At 37.1% G+C, this 17,436-nt stretch overlaps 1 protein-coding gene across 1 annotated transcript; it reads left to right on the plus strand.

Moving 5' to 3' along the window:
* The first annotated feature begins 420 nt into the window (after positions 1-420).
* On the plus strand, positions 421-4,320 carry LOC140860968 (uncharacterized). The gene is made up of 10 exons (XM_073263965.1): positions 421-481; positions 568-791; positions 1,470-1,603; positions 2,077-2,325; positions 2,382-2,751; positions 2,794-2,972; positions 3,027-3,532; positions 3,637-3,690; positions 4,018-4,154; positions 4,276-4,320. The coding sequence occupies exons 1-10, from the start codon at positions 421-423 to the stop codon at positions 4,318-4,320; spliced, it is 1,959 nt and encodes a 652-aa protein (XP_073120066.1).
* Positions 4,321-17,436: the final 13,116 nt, after the last annotated feature.

Consider the following 17,436-nt stretch of genomic DNA (forward strand, 5'->3'; position numbering starts at 1 on the left):
TACCATGCGAATTTGATAACAATTTCCCCTCATTAAATAGCACAGATATTTAACCAATATATATTTAATACAAATCAAATTCAAGATTAATGTAAATATTTACCTAGGTGATTAAATCCGATATAAGTATTTACTATTTGATTAACATGAAGTGATCCAATTTTATACAAAATTTTCAATACATTCAGAATTGTAGTACTATTCTAAGCACTAAATTGAATATCTAAATTGCGACAATAAAAATTTCATGTCGACAACTTTGACAAATGATCGCAGAATATTAATTGAATTGGACATTAATCATAATCGAATATATTTAATAAATAATCTTCTTACCATATATTTGGCCAACTTGTATGTATAAATTAAAGACCATGCAACATATTAAGCCCAAGAACAGATAATATAAATAATAGAACTATGAAGCATTTCTATTCATATTGTTGCCTGATTTTCTCTCTCGCTGCCTTGGTTGCTGGCCGTAAGGGTATTCAAAAAACAACGGACGCTAAATTTATTATTTTTTGTTCGACGACAAATTATATATTTATTTATTTATTTTTGCAGTCGAGGGCACAAATAGTCGAAGAGAGCTCCAACAGGAGTCACCATATTGCTACAAAGTATTGCCAGAAATCCAGTGCACAGTTGCGAATGTGACGGTAGAATGCGAACCCAAATGCAAGAAGTTGTGCGGGAAAAATTCTTTCGCACGTTGCGTTTTGGCTTACGTTGGGGCACCATCGCATTGTGCCTGTGAATTTCGATCCCCCGATTGCTCCAAATTCTACGTATGTTAACTTGAGCTAGCCTAGCTACATTAATTGTTTTGATCATATGTATATCCCAACCAGATGGTCCAGAGATCTATACAATATTTGTCGTTTATTAAAATCAAATTTTAGTGGGTCTTTTTCCCTCTAATTAATTTGGACCCAATTTTAGAATATGAATGTACGTCTCTCCTATATATATATTTGTTATATAGAAATTATTAAAATAAGTCTCGGAGCGAAACAAAGAATATTGACATTCTCACATTAATTTGAAAACTGAAATATACATATAAATAATAAATACAATAAAGCCAAAATTATATATATCGCCATATGAAATGTTATATATCTTCAAATATGTCTTCTTCAATTCAAATGATCGCTAAAACATATAATAATATCTCTTGACTCAACGTGATTTTCAAATGTGAAAGGAATTTTATTTCTTGAATATTTCGGCCCTAATTAATTGGAAATTATAAGATTTTTCTTTCTAAACAAGATAGCATATTTGGTAAATATTGAGTGTATATTTTCGAATATGTTAATGATATATTTGCCAAAGTTTAAATTAGATCTTGATAAGGTGATTATTTGACATAATATAATTCGATATTATCAAGATTTGATTTACAAGATTTGATAGAGTTTATTTCCTACTAAAACTAGTTTCCTTATTGGACTCTATCTAAGGCAATCTTCAAGATTTGGATGCTTATCTATAAAAGGAGATTTCCACGCACAAGAAAAGTGAGAGCTTCAGACGAAAAATACTCTGCGCATACTTTGAAGAATTCAAGGAAGATCTTGAAGAATTATGAAGCAAGGTTTGCAACCATCGTTGTTGCATGTCCCCGTGTCGACGTTCGTGTTGAATATATCAGAGACAACACTGTGGGAACTGTGTTGTTGAAGATATTTTCTGTCTCTTCAATTTAGGCTACGGGAGTTGCATCCAATTTCTTTTATACTCTTATTGTATTTTAGGATGCAAGTTTGATTTCTCAACTCGTTGAGAAATTTAGGATTTAATGACTTTTCGTAAAATCACTAGGATTACTTTGTAAGACTATTCTTACGTTTAATAGTGATATTTAGCCCTAAGGCACCCGCACGAGTTTTATACTCGTGCAAAATTATTTACATGAGTTTTTATTTACGCTTTAAATTTTCGCTGCACTGTGTTTTCTGTGACGACAACACTGCCTTGTTTTACATAACAACCACGTACACCGTTTTTTTCACGTGGCATCAGAGCCACCACTTGACTTTACTAAGTGAGTTCCTGGTTGTGTTACAGGTTAGTTATGGACACTCCGTACACAAGTTCAATTCGTTCACCTATTTTGGATGGGACAAACTACGGCCCTTGGAAATTGAAGATGAGCATGTATATTCAATCCATTGAGTCCAGGGCTTGGCAGCGTGTTCTTGACGGTTGGACACCACCCATGAGAGATGATGATGTACCAGGACCAAAGCCAAGATCACAATGGACAGCCGATGTGAATACATCGGTTATTTATAATGCTAAAGCTCTTAATGCTATGTTCACTTCAGTTGATATGAACATGTTTAATCTATTGGTACTTGTACTTGTGCTAGGGATGCTTGGGAGAAACTACAAACCCACTGTGAAGGCTCGGCTAGTGTCAAGAAAACAAGGATGCGTCTCATAACTTCAAAATTTGAGAAAATGAGAATGGAGGAATCAGAGACCATCATGAAATACAATGGAAGGTTGAAGAGCCTTGCGAATGAAGCATCTATTCTTGGTGATCCTATTTCGAACGAGAGACTTGTATCGAAAGTGCTTCGTTCTGTTTCCAAAAAATTTCACACCAAGGTTTGTGCTATAGATGAATCAAAAGATACATCTATAATGGGTTTGGATGAGTTAATTAGTTCTCTTCGCACCTATGAGATGGAGTTGGAAGCCGAAGATGACTCGAAAGGTAAGTTTATTGCTTTTCAAGTATCTAATGATGTTTACAATGATTTTGCTGAAGTTCAATAGGAAGTAAAGGATTCTGATCTTGAGGAAAATTCTATTGCCTTGATCTCGAAGAAATTTACTGATTATCTCAAGGTAATGAAAGAAAAGAAGGATGTGAAAAGTGCACAACCCTCAAAGTTTCCTAGACTGCCTACGTCAGAGAAACCTCAAAAACCTGCTGCTCGAGGACCTCGTCAAAGGTATGAAGGTAAGAATCAGTCCTCAAGCAAAAATTTTGATAATGTTCAATGCAGGGAATGTAAGGGATATGGCCACTATGCTTATGAATGTGCAAATCACCTTCGGAAAGGTATGAATGTTTCTCCGAGTGATGATGATTCTGAAGAAGAACAAGAAGAGGTTGAACACGCATATCTCATATCTTTTACTGCTTTACTGGAGAGTAAGAAAAATTTTCAGATTAATCCTCTCGGTGTTGGCTTCGGTGTTGCAACACCTGGACGCAACACTGTTCAAAAATCTGTTTGTTTTGTTTCTTCTAATCTTGACAATTCAAGCAATCATGAAGAACAGGTAGCTGATCCTTATACTCTAGAAGGTATTCAAAAATTATATGAAGAGTTATACAGTGATTGGAACAAGAGGAGTCAGTTGAACACAACTCTTACAAAAGAGAATACTGAATTGAAAGCTGCTGTGGCTAGACTGGAAATTCTCATGAGTAAGAAAGATCTGGAATTAGGGTTGCTGAATTCTGAACTTGAAAGAGCAAAAACTACACTTGATAAATTTAATTCCAGTTCGAGCAAACTTGATTCCATTTTGACTATGGATAAGAATGATATTTTTTACTTGGTTTTAAAGAAAGTGTTTTTGAAACTGGTGAATGTTCCAAAACACCAGTGTTTGTGAAGGAAGGTAATGATTCTTTGAACCATCCTTCAACTGCTTCGAAAGGTAAAAAACTCATTGTTGAAAAGGATGTTTCTGTTCCTAAGCCAAAACAATGGAAGCGTTCTTTTGTATGTCACTATTGTCTCAAATCTGGTCATATCAGGCCTTTTTGTCGTAAGCTTAAAAATGACTATGTTTTGTGGGAATCTAAGCAAGTGTTACCCTCCGTGTTGTCCAACACCAAGAGCAACACTGGCAGAAAGAGGCCCACCATGAAGAAAGTTTGGAAACAAAAGCCTCATGTTAGATGTTTTGTTATTTATACTTCCTTGAAAGCTAACACTGCAGGTAATTGGTATTTTGATAGTGGAAGCTCTCGGCACATGACAGGTTTGAAAGATCACCTCATGGACTACCTTGAACAAAATGGTGGTAGAGTGACCTACGGAGGTGGTGCAAAGGGAAGAATTGTTGGCAAAGGAACACTCAATGTGGAAGGGTTTCCAAAGCTTCATAACGTCTTACACGTTGAAGAACTTAATGCAAATTTAATTTCAATTAGTCAACTGTGTGATGATGACTTGCATGTGAAGTTTGATAATAATACTTGTGAAGTTTTTGATAATGATAATCGTTGTATTATCACAGGTACAAGATCAGTTGATAACTGCTACCAACTCGGTGAAGAATTGACATGTAGACACTCAAAGGTTGATGAGTTTAGTCTATGACACCAAAAACTTGAACATGTGAATTTCAAGACCTTAAAGAATCTGAGTAAGTATGAAGCTGTCAGAGGTCTTCCAAATCTAAAGACTGATGTTCTATATGTTTGTGGTGCATGCCAAAAAGGTAAGCAAACCCGTGTTGCGCATCCCGTGTTACAACACTGTGGGACAACACGGTGTCTTAAACTTCTGCACATGGATTTGATGGGTCCCATGGAAGTCGAAAGTTATGGAGGTAAAAAGTATACTTTGGTATGTGTTGATGATTTTTCTCGTTCTACATGGGTAAGATTTCTTAGATAAAAATCAGACACTTTTGGTGTTTTTAAGAAGTTGTTTACCAAGATTACTAACCTACATACTTTGACTGTAGCAAGGATCAGAACTGATCATGGAAAAGAATTTGAAAACTCATTGTTTTCTTCTTTGTGTGATAAGAAGGGCATCTCACAAGAGTTCTCTGCCCCAAAAACTCCTCAACAGAATGGAATTGCCAAAAGGAAGAATAGAACATTGCAGGAGATGGCTAGGGTGATGATGAGCTCAAAAAATATCTCCAAAAGATTTTGGGCAGAAGCTTTGAACACAGCGTGCCATATTTCCAATCGTGTTTATTTGAGAAGTGGATCTTCGATGACTTCCTATGAAATCCTCATGGGAAAGAGACCAAATCTTAATTATTTTCATATATTTGGCTGTGTGTGTTATGTTTTGAACGATAGAAATCATTTTGGTTATTCTACTAATAGTCGTGCATATAGGATGTATAACCTTAGAACCAGAACAATGATGGAATCTATTAATGTTGTTTTTGATGATGGTGCAGATCTCAAGGGAAAAACCGCTAAAGATGATACTGAAAGCTCGCTGGAAATTTCCTCCGAAGAACACAGTGTTGTTCCTGATGTTGCAACACCAAACACAATACTGGTTCCTCCAGAAACTGTTCATGAGGAAAATTCGCAAGAAGATGAGAAAGATGAGATGATTACTATAAAGGACATTCCAAGCAAGATACAGAAGAATCATCCTTCATCTCAGATTATTGGAGATGTTCATGGAACAAGGCAAACCCGTGCTAAGGACAAAGTTGACTACCGCAAGATGGTTGGGTTAGTATGCATGAGTTCCGTATACTCACATGTAATGCATTCCTGTTTTGTTTTCAATATTGAACCCAAGAATGTCAATGATGCTTTGAATGATGAATTTTGGGTAAATGCCATGCATGAAGAACTTGAGCAATTTGTCCGAAATGATGTTTGGTTTTTAGTTCCACCACTTGATCATTGTAATGTCATTGGTACAAAATGGATTTCCAAAAATAAAACCGATGAATCAGGAAAAATCATAAGGAACAAAGCAATGTTGGTTGCTCAAGGGTATACTTAGGTTGATGGGGTTTATTTTGATGAGACCTTCGCTCCTATTGCCCGCATTGAGTCTGTCCGACTATTGCTAGAAATTGCATGTCATAGGGGTATAAAACTTTACCAAATGGATGTAAAGAGTGCATTTTTGAATGGTATTTTGAATGAGAAAGTGTATGTGAAGCAACCCAAAGGCTTTGAGGATCCACACCACTTGGATCATGTTTACAAGTTGAAGAAGGCACTCTATGGTTTGAAGCAAGCTCCACGAGCATGGTATGGTAGGTTGACCGAGTATTTACTTGAAATTGGCTTCAAACGAGGTAAGGTTGACAAAACCCTTTTTATTCAAAAGGCCAAAGGTGAAATTCTTATTTGTCAAGTCTATGTGGATGACATTATCTTTGGTGCTTCGTCTCAAAAGCATGTTGATAGTTTTGTTGAATGCATGTCTTCTACTTTTGAAATGAGCATGGTAGGAGAGTTAACCTTTTTCCTTGGATTGCAAGTTAAGCAAAAAAATGATGGGATTTTTCTTTGTCAAAGTAAGTATGCAAAGAATTTGGTAAAAAAATTTTGCAAAGAGAATGTTAAGAACATGAAAACTCCTATGGGCTCAAGTGAAAAATTAGAAAAAGACAGTGTTGCGGCTGGTGTTGACAACACCATGTATCGCAGCATGATAGGGAGTCTTTTGTATTTGACTGCTAGTCGTCCTGATATCATGTTCAGTGTGTGTTTATGTGCTAGGTACCAATCTAATCCAAGGGTTACCCATTTAAAAGCTGTTATGAGAATTTTGAAATATGTTTCGGGTACATTGGATTTGGGATTGTGGTATACGAGGGAAACCAACACAAACCTTGTAGGTTTTAGTGATGCTGACTGGGCTGGTGATATGAATGATGGAAAGAGCACTACGGGTGGGTGTTTTTACCTTGGAAATAATTTGGTTTCATGGTATAGTCGTAAGCAAAATTGTGTGTCACTTTCGACTGCTGAATCTGAATATGTGGCAGCCGGAAGTTGTTGTTCACAACTTCTTTGGATGAACAAAATGATTGAAGACTATGGTTTTAAGAGTGAACCCCTCATTGTTTATTGTGATAATTCGAGTGCTATTGATATATCAAAGAATCCAGTTCAACACTCACGCACAAAACACATTGACATTCGTCATCACTTTATTCGAGATCTGGTAGAAAAAGGTATGATTCGAATGGAGTTTCTTGGAACCAATAACCAATTGGCAGACATCTTTACTAAAGCATTAGATCATGAGAGATTCTCAACTCTTCGGAGGTCTCTCAGCATGTGTGCATTATAATCATTTGCATGTGTTGTTTGCGGTGTTACCACACAACTGAGAATACTGTTTTTTTTCTTGTCATGCATTTTTAGGATTTTAGGCATTCTGCACTCATTTTGTTTTGTGTAGTGCTTGAATTTCTGTTACAATGATTCAATTGATGCCAAGTTTTTCTGCAAAATTCTTTTTGGCACACTGACCCTTTTTTGGCTTAGAACTCTGATCAAACCACCGAGTAGTTGAGGACTGTACGTATATTCCATGTTCTTGTTCCATGTGAATGGTGGTCTCGCACTTTCAGTGTTAAAATCTTTTATGAAGTTTGGTTACCAATGTCATAAAAACAAACTTTGTCAAATCGGAAGGAAATGGAAAAAGCTACCTAGTTGAGTCCAATGAAGATCGTTCGATTAGTGTGAAAGCTACCACTTCTGAAATTTTGTCTGTTAAGGGTAATCAAGTGTGCAAAATTCAAATTCTTTTGAAAAACTTTGGTGTTGTTGATGATGTTGGCAGCACGAGAGGCAACACTACACTTGTCAACATATTGTTTCGCTTGTGATTGCATTTTTATTTTATGTGATACTCTGTTTAGGCATAAAATAGGTCATGCATATGAATTTTTGCTTGTAAGGTCCTGTTTTTGGGTAAGGTTCTACATAGACAAATTTTGATGATTTACCCTATTTACTAAAAATTGAATTTTTGTGATTGATTTTTGTTTCAGTGGAGTTAAGCCGATGTGGAGTTAATTCTGGAAGATTTGGGCTGAAATAGTTATCTCAGATTATTGCCTTATTTATGGAATTTTATCTCTTTAATCTAGTTTTTAATTTTTGGCCATAAGAAAAGTTACCGTTGTAACTGGAGGGAGATCAGGGATCAGGGTAATTATGGGTTTGTTAGGATTTTGTTACCGGTTGAGATAAGGGTTCTATATATATGATTTTTAATAATTATTGGGCATTATCATCTTCTCACAATTCTTGATTCCCGATTGTTTTTCTCTGCAAACCCTACCCTTCTCTCACTCTCAAATTTTCGTTCAATGGCAGGATTTGATCCACAGGATATTTGAAGTAAGATGGGCCACAAAGAGCCTGATGTTGCTGCCGGTGTTACAACACTAGAAAACCCATCTTCCTCTCTTTCTCTGCCGATAGTTCCAGTACCCATGGAACCTGTTCCTCTCGCTGTTCTCATTCCTGGAGAACCAGGAAACGCAATTGATGTGGAGAATCTTCCTGTTTTCTCCATTTTGAATAGGGTGAATCCTGCTGCACCAATGGCTCGCCGATCAAAAAGGCAAGCAGGCTACAACCCTGATTTTACTCAATCCAAGAGATTCTACAAGGGTCCTCGTATCTCCATGGCCGAAGAGGATTGCAGCTCTGGTGATGATTCGGAGGATGCCAATTATGAATTTGTGGCGAGGAAGAAACCTTCTGGCTCTGCTGCTGCCTCTGCCTCCGCTCCGATTGTTGAATCTGCTTCTGACAGCAGTTATTCGAGTCCATCTGATGGTGTTCCTCCTAAGGACACTTCTGCAGCTCCTGCTCCTCAAGCAAATGCTGATTCGGATGAAGATGCCACTCTGGCACAAATTTTGGAAAGCCTCAAGCAAGGAAAGGCTTCCTCTTCTGTTCCTCCCTCTGCTCACATCTCCGATGATGAGCCTGATGCTGAGATGATGGAGGAGTTTGCACAAGGCAAAGCACATCAATATTCTGCCTCTTCCTCCTCTACCGATTCTGCTGCTGACTCTTTTGATAAGAGTGCTGATATTGGAGAAGAAGAAGACTCTGAGGATGTTTCCAGCATGAATGCTGATGAAGACCCTCTGGACCAAGAGCATGTTTCTACTGCTGCTGACAGTGTTGCTGTTGGTGTCGTCAACACCACGGACAACACTGTTGATGAGGATTATGACATGGATGCTGCTCATTCCCTCATTTTTTACTTTGGTGATGCTGCTGCTACTTGGCCTCTTCTTGCTCACAGAGGTCTTCTGGATGAAAGAAATATAGATGTACGCTCCTATGATAGGTACAATCTAATTGACTTTTTGAAGCTCGACAGCTATATTCTACTATTGTTGCCGTGATACCCTACTGTAAGAGGGTGATTCTGGAATTCTATGCAAATTTGACCGCGAGCATTGAAGATCCAGAGTCTGCAAAGTATGGATTGGTTTATCTACGGGGTCGGCTGTTCGAGTTCTCTCCGGTCGTGATCAATGCTCACTATTCCACCCCAGATATTGATGAAGGAAATCCTCCAGAGATCAATGAAGTGATCAATGTGCTCACTGGTGGTATGGTCAAACAATTCTCTAACCATTTTTCTGCAGCTAAGCTCACCTTCTTTATTCTGTGCTGCATAAGATAGCTGTCAGGAATTGGACTCCTTCATCCAATTCAACAGTTATCACCAGACCGCAGGCGGTCATTTTATATGCCATTGGGACTGGGAGTCCTTTTAATTTTGGGAAGATGGTATTCAAGACTGTGCTCCAATTTGCTGATGGAGGACTCAAGTCTACAAAGCTCCCATTTCCCTCTTTGATCTACGGCATATTGGAATCTCAGACTTTCATCCGCAATATTACAGAAGATCTCACTGATCAACCTGAGATTTTAAATTTAGCAGCTGGTCTTCTAAAGGCAAATTGTGTACTGGATTTACCCTGGACTGCCACTCCTACTCCTGCTGCTGACATTGCTTGTGTTGCCCCCGATGTTGCCAACACGGGAGACAACACTGAAGAAACTGTGCATACTCCTACCTCCCTGGAATTCACCATTTCCACTATTCAGCTACTGATGACTCGTGCCGAGGAAAAGATTGCTCAAGCTCAGGAAGACATTGCCTTTTATAGCACGGTCTTGGCTGATTGTCGGCGATAACTTGACATTTCTGGCCAAACAGGGGGAGATAGTGCACAAGATAAAGATGAAGCTGGTCCATTTGGGACTAAGGATGATGAGAATGAAGCCTCTGATCAAGATAACTCTGATAGTGATCAAATTTAGATTTTGCTTCTTCTTTCATCTTTTCTTTATTTGCTTCATTCTGATTTTAATATAACTATTTTTGTTCGTTCTAGTTACGTGCCTTAATTGCTCATATATGATAACTAGAATAACATCTTCTACCCCATTTATGCTCTGTTATATGAATTAAAGAATCCCATGGGTTATTGTCCATGTTATCCACCGTGTTACGACACGAAAGACAACACTTCAGGAGGAGACTTTAAAATTCAGGGGGAGAAGATTTTTAAACTCAGGGGGAGTTTATGATTATCTCACACTTGTGCAATGTGTTGTCCAGAAAGCAAAAAGGGGGAGATTGAAAGGAATTTTATTCCTTGAATATTTCGGCCCTAATTAATTGAAAAATAAGATTTTGCTTTCTAGACAAGATAGGATATTTGGTTAATATTGAGTGTATATTTTCAAATATGTTAATGATATATTTGCCAAAGATTAAATTAGATCTTGATAAGGTGATTATTTGACATAATATAATTCGATATTATCAAGATTTGATTTACAAGATTTGATAGAGTTTATTTCCTACTAAAACTAGTTTTCTTATTTATGTAGGACTCTATCTAAGGCAATCTTCAAGATTTGGATGCTTATCTATAAAAGGAGATTTCCACGCACAAGAAAAGTGAGAGCTTCAGACGAAAAATACTCTGCGCATACTCTGAAGAATTCAAGGAATATCTTGAAGAATTCTGAAGAAAGGTTTGCAACCATCGTTGTTGCATGTCCCCGTGTTGCCATTCGTGTTGAAGACATCAGAGACAACACTGTTGGAACTGTGTTGTTGAAGATATTTTCTATCTCTTCAATTTAGGCTACGGGAGTTGCATCCAATTTCTTTTATACTCTTATTGTATTTTAGGATGCAAGTTTGATTTCTCAACTCGTTGAGAAATTTAGGATTTAATGACTTTTCGTAAAATCACTAGGATTAGTTTATAAGACTATTCTTACGTTTACTAGTGATTTAGCCATAAGGCATACTCGTGCAAAATTATTTACTTGTGTTTTTATTTACGCTTTAAATTTTCGCTGCACTGTGTTGTCTGTGGTGTTACAACACAAACGACAACACTGCCTTATTTTACATAACAACCACGTACACCGTTTCTTTCAAAATGAGATTTCAATAATTATAAATTGGAAAAATATCTTTTCATGCCACAATTCTATTATCATTTCTCCCAATATTGCATAACCATTCGTGAGCAAGTGTATTCTCTATTAAAATTTTGTTTCATGGGGAACAGATATTATGTGTGATGAGACGAAAATACTCTTTACATCAGTATTTCGTATGCCTCGATCTACATATTTTTTTCTCCTGAAAATGTTTTAATTTTCAACCCATTCACCCATTTTTCCAACATAATATACTTAGCTTGAATATTTTTGTTTTCATCGAGCTAATTTGATGATTCATGAATCATAACTAATTATAAATACTGAAAGGAATATCAATTCCTTATCCATTTTTTCCAAGATTTTATAAGACATATTTTATGAATTTTCACTTAGACGTGATATGTTATTTTAGGCATAATATTTCAATATTATCGAGAATCTATAGATTGAAAATTTACCTAGATTCAATAATATCTTGATATGGTACTTTCGAGTATTGTTGTTCATCAAATATTATCAAGATTTTTTTCCCAAAAAACCGCCTGTTGTGACTTGGGGTGCTTCGGTACGGTATATCGCGATATTCAATGAATACCGCATACCATACCAAAAATTTTGGTATACCGAGATGTCGGTATACCTAAATTTCGGTATGACATAAATCCATACCGTTCTTACCAAAATTCGATACGGTATCGATATGATACCGCGTATACCGACATTTTAAATATTTTTTTAAACTATGTTTTTTCAAAAAAATGTCGGTATACGCTGTATCATATCCATACCGTGTATACCGAATTTTTTTATATTTTTTTTGGTATACCAAAATACCAAAATTTCGTAAATCCTATACCGATACGATACCGATACCGAATTTTAGGTATATACGATTTTTTTCGGTACGGTATAGGTAGTATGACGGCATTTCGGTATTTTTCCCCAGCCCTAGTTGTGACGGAGGATTTGGCGAACCCCTACCTGTTTATTTGCAAAAAAAGAGAAAATACAAGAGAGGGGTACCAGACCAAAACCTCTCGAAAAATTACAAAATCAAATAATTGCAAAAAAATTAAATAAAGACTATCTGAACTCTAAGATAAGGTAGACCAGATTTATCTAATCTACAATTCCCCTTAAGCTTCCCAGTAATATCCGACGGATTTAGAATGGCCGTACCCAAAGCCAAGACAAGGTTAGCCAATTCACCCGCTGCCTCATTTGCTTCCCTATAGGCATGAGATTTCCGCACCTCTAAAGTCTTAAGAATTCCCTGAATCTGTGTCAAGATCCCAGTGAGTTCCCAAGAATAAAAATTAGCATCCAAAAGAGCTAAAGCCGCCAAAGAGTCCACCTCAAGCCAAAGAGAAAACAAGTTATACAATTTGCAAACATGAAGACCTCTATCAAATATTATCAAGATATGATTTAGTGTGGTTAAAAAATGTATTTTCCTTATTTACTTGGTTTCTTTATTGTGTAGGGCTCTATCTAAGGAATTCCTTCAAGCCTGGACTCTCATTTATTAAATAATTTATGCGCACAAACAAAAGAAGACTTCAAAAGTTGAATTCAAAGAGATTTCAGAGAAAAATCACGCAGAATAATTCGAACATTTCTGAAAGATTTTTGTAGCAATAATTGCTGCTTTTCCCATGTTGTCGTGCATGTTAAAGACATCGGAAACATCACTTAGTGCATAGTGTTGTTCAATGTTTATTTTTATTGTTTCTCTAAGTTTTGACATACGGAAGTTGCATCAAATTGTGTTTATTATTCTGGGTTTTTTTGGATGCAATTTGATTTCTCATCTTGTTGAGAAATTTAGTCTTTATTGTTTTTCGTAACAATCACTAGTATTGGTTTATAAAACTGGTTTACCTTTTTAGTGATTATTTGGCCCTAAGGTACCCGCATAAGTACTAGTTACTTGTACATAATTATCTCTGGTTTTATTTGTCTTAGTTATCCGTGTGTTACTATTTCCTCTACATGTTGTCTCTAGTATTGCCCACACCGTAGACAACACAATCTCTACATGAATTTAAGATAAATGACAATTACATCTAATGAGTGGTGACAGAGCCAACTCTTGACATTACTAAGTGAGATTTTGGTTATTTTTTCAGGTTTATCATGGACATACAGTTCACGAACATTGCACTCAGCCCACCTATTTTGGATGGAACTAACTATGAAATTTGGAAATTGAAAATGTGCATATACATCAAATCCATAGATGAAAGGAAGTGGAAACGAGTTGTTGATGATTGGTCACCACCGATAAAGAAAGATGCAGAGGGTGAAACCATACTCAAACCAGAAACTGAATGGACAACTGCCGAAATTCAATCTTTGAATTTTAATGCAAAAGAAATTAATGTTATTTTCACTTCAGTAGATATGAACATGTTTTGTAACGCCCCGCTTTTATGTTAATTGAACTTATTTGAGATAATCAGTGATTTCAGAATTTAAGAGCCGACTTTTTATTGATCAGGGACTATTTTGCAAATTTCAGAATTTTTAGGGACTAAAACGCAAAAAGGAGATTTGTTATAACTTAGAGACTTGACTAAGTCTTCTTAATTTCCTCCCTTCCTCCTCCAAGTCGCGTATCTCCATTGAAGGCGAGAGAAAAGCTTTCAAGCTTTTGTGATTTCGATTTTAACTCGATCCGTCCGTTGGAATTTGATCTGAAGTTGATATTTGCGATCGCAGCATCGAGTGCTCCGTTTGAAAGTAAGTTTCTCTTATTTCTACGAGGTTTGAATTTTTGGATGTCTTTAGAATTGATTGATATTCGGAGAGGATGTTCTTGAGGTTGCTGTGATAGTATATCTAAGACGGTTCGGAGATATATCGACGATCGGATTTGATATGATTTTTCTCATGATTTTTAAAACTTAGATTTTTTAGATGTGTTGGGTTTGACTTGGAAATGATGTTAGATGATTGGTTTGAGTAGATTGGATTGATATTCTGCTGTCTGCGATTTTGGTTTGATCAGTTTATAGCTGTTATGCCGTCAGTTTGAGTTTCGGGATATCATTTTTATTGATTTGATTATACCGAGTTTGATGAGGTTTTACTATCGATATTGATCATGTGACTTCTTCTGTTAGATTGATTCGAAGTCCTTGGAGTTGCGAGATTGCAGCTTCGATTAGTTTGGAAAATTGAGCCGGTATAGTAGCGACTTCTTACTTATCGATCGTAGAACTTGAATGGATATTGAATTGAGATTTGTTGTTTTAAAAATTGAAGATTGTGAACGACAAGAAGGTATAAGACGACTTTGGAATGAAATAGGACGATTAACTTGAATCCGGATTGATTCGAGTGTCCTAGAAGAAATCACATATTGCATGTTTATATTCTTATTTGAAATTATGATTGGAATCGAGGCCTCACATTAAGTGGTATCAGAAAATTAAGATCTTGGACTGAATTTAGAAGAGAGCGAGGTAGATCGAGTCTGCTTGTATTGGCTTCTCGCATGTGTTTGAGTTATTTAATTGATTTATTAAATACGATGCGAGCATGCTTTATTGATTGAGAATTATTTGAATTAATGATTATGTGATTTAATTTAGAAAGCATGAATTGAGTGAGATATGAACTATAATCATTCATTGGATCCGAGTTTAATCTTTTGAATTGTGTTAGAAGATCAGAGGTTGTGGGACACTGGAATTTTGAGATTGAGATATCTGTGTCCTAATCCCTTATTTTTAAATGGGTACTCGAAGAAGATTGAACTTGAATATTCTGCCAGTTTTTCCTACGACTGAAACTCCACCTGTAGTGACTCCTCAGAATGACCAGGGCGATACGGTTAAGAATCAGATGGATTACACGGCTACCCCTATGGAGACCTTACTGAAGAGGTTTCAGTCTTTCCGACCACCGATCTTGAAAGGTACGAAGAATCCCGTGGATTGCGATGGCTAGTTGGATGATATAGATAAGCTTTTTGATTCTCTCGACTATTTCGATGACCGGAGAATTAGATTGGTTATTCATCAGCTGCACGGAGTGGCTAAGAAATGGTGGACCTCAACTAAGAAAGCCATGGAGAACAGAGGTACGCTTATAAACTGGATTCTGTTCAAGACTGAGTTTTATAAATGATTCTTCCCAGTTTCTTACCATAAGGATAATAATGCCGAGTTCGCAAATTTGAAGCAAGGAAATTTGAGTATCGAAGATATGTTACCAAATTTGACAGTCTATTGAGGTTTGCTCCACATATTTCTGACAATGAGGAAGCGAAAGCTGACCACTTTATTAACGGTCTGAACCCTGATATCTTTGTTCTGGTGAATACCGGAAGGCCGAATAACTTTTCTGATGCAATGGATCATGCCAAGGGTGAGGAAGCTGGTCTGATAAGGCAGAGAGGGAATCAGTTTTCCCCTCAGCAACAACAAAGGCAGTTTCAGGCCCAACCGTCCCAATACCAGAATCAACCACCGAGGACTGAAGGTGGTAGCAGTGGAGGTAATAAGAAGAATTACTTTCGTCCCAAAGGAAAATAGTTTAAGAAATCGGGAAGCAGTTCTTCTAGTTCTGGTGGCTCGAAACATAACAGTTACAGTCAAGGTTCAGGTTCCTCTAGAACTTCTTGTAGCAAGTGTGGAGGTCGTCACTCCAGTGACCAGTGTAGGGGAATATTTTGGAATTTTTATATTTTTCAGCAGACGGGGCATTATGCTAAACTTTGTCCTCAACGGGGCTCTGAGCAAGCACAGAGTGGAAATGCTTCTCGACAGTCATCTCAGCCTCAGAGGCAATTGAATGCAGTTCACTTTTTCCAACCTCAACAATAGAATCGTCAAGGAGGCAACCAGAATTTGAACCAACCTCCTAGACAGTAGGCGATAGTGCATGCTTTGAATGAGGATCAGGCTCAGGCTGCACCTGATGATGTGATTGCAGGTAATTGTATGATCTTTGATTATCCTGCTAATATTTTGATAGATACAGGTGCTTCTCACTCTTTCATATCTGTGAGGACCCGGATTCTAATCTCTCGAACATAAATAAATCATGTAAATCAAAAATAAATAAAAATAATCAATAAGACATTTAGCGACGCACATCTTGCATTCGGCGACGCAAAACCACGTCGCGAAAAGTAGGTTTTTTTTTTAATCAGGGTGACGCGCGGGCGCTCCAAACGAGGCGCGGGCGCGCATGATGCCCTGTCTGGGCCTTTGATACAGTGCAAGACGCGCGGGCGCGCCTTCCAGGCTGCACGGGCACGCATGGTCTGCTGTTTCTGCACCAAAAATGACTCCAAAAGTGTAATGTCATAGCCATAAGGAGTCTAACATGATCCAACTAATATTTTTCCAACAACGAGGTATTCAAATACATAAAAATGTAGAACAAGCGTCGATTTTAAGTTCTACAATTCAAAATGGAATACACGGGAGTTTGAATACAAGGTATGACTTCTAAAACCAAGTCCTCACTCTATCATTTCCCACTCGATCTAGTCATGCAGCTCTTGACTCGATCCTGCCCCATTTGCCGTCAAGTACACATACAAACAAAACGACAGCCGGATAATCCGGTGAGAATATAATTCCCAGTAAAAGAGACAAATCAAGCAATTCCAAATAATATATCAATTCATGTTATATAAAACAACGAGTCAATCAATTCAGAAAGGCATATCAGCACTCAACTCGAAATGCATTAAAATGCAATGCATGACTTCAAAACTCGGGATTATCTAATCGGATAATCGAATATCATTCGGTACTCGGTTGGGATCCCGGGATCGAGTTTTTGCGAACAACTCACCGACACACCCATTCGGGGTGGATGTCGCTCAACTCAAACCACTAGACTTCAGAGCAACTATAAGAAGTATTCTGGAAATTGGAAAAACTCGAAATCCAAATCCAGTTCAATATAGCTCCCTAAATCGTCTAAGTTCAAAACGAATCGAATCTTCGGCTCAAGATGTATGCAAGTAAAAATAAACTCATTCAAGTTAAAAACAAATAATTCAAATAGCATACAAGTATGTGATTTCTTTTGGGCACTTGAATTAATTCAAATTCGAATTAATCGTCCCATTCATTCAATCGTCGTCTTTTTACCTTTTCAAGTTCGTCGGGGATTCAAATCTGAAAATAACAACAAACTGAATCAAAATCGAATCGAATCAAAACAAGCCATACAAGAAGTTCAATACTATATCGTTCTTC

Source organism: Henckelia pumila, chromosome 4 (genome assembly GCF_033568475.1).
Source record: "Henckelia pumila isolate YLH828 chromosome 4, ASM3356847v2, whole genome shotgun sequence".
Classification (NCBI taxonomy): Eukaryota; Viridiplantae; Streptophyta; class Magnoliopsida; order Lamiales; family Gesneriaceae; genus Henckelia; species Henckelia pumila.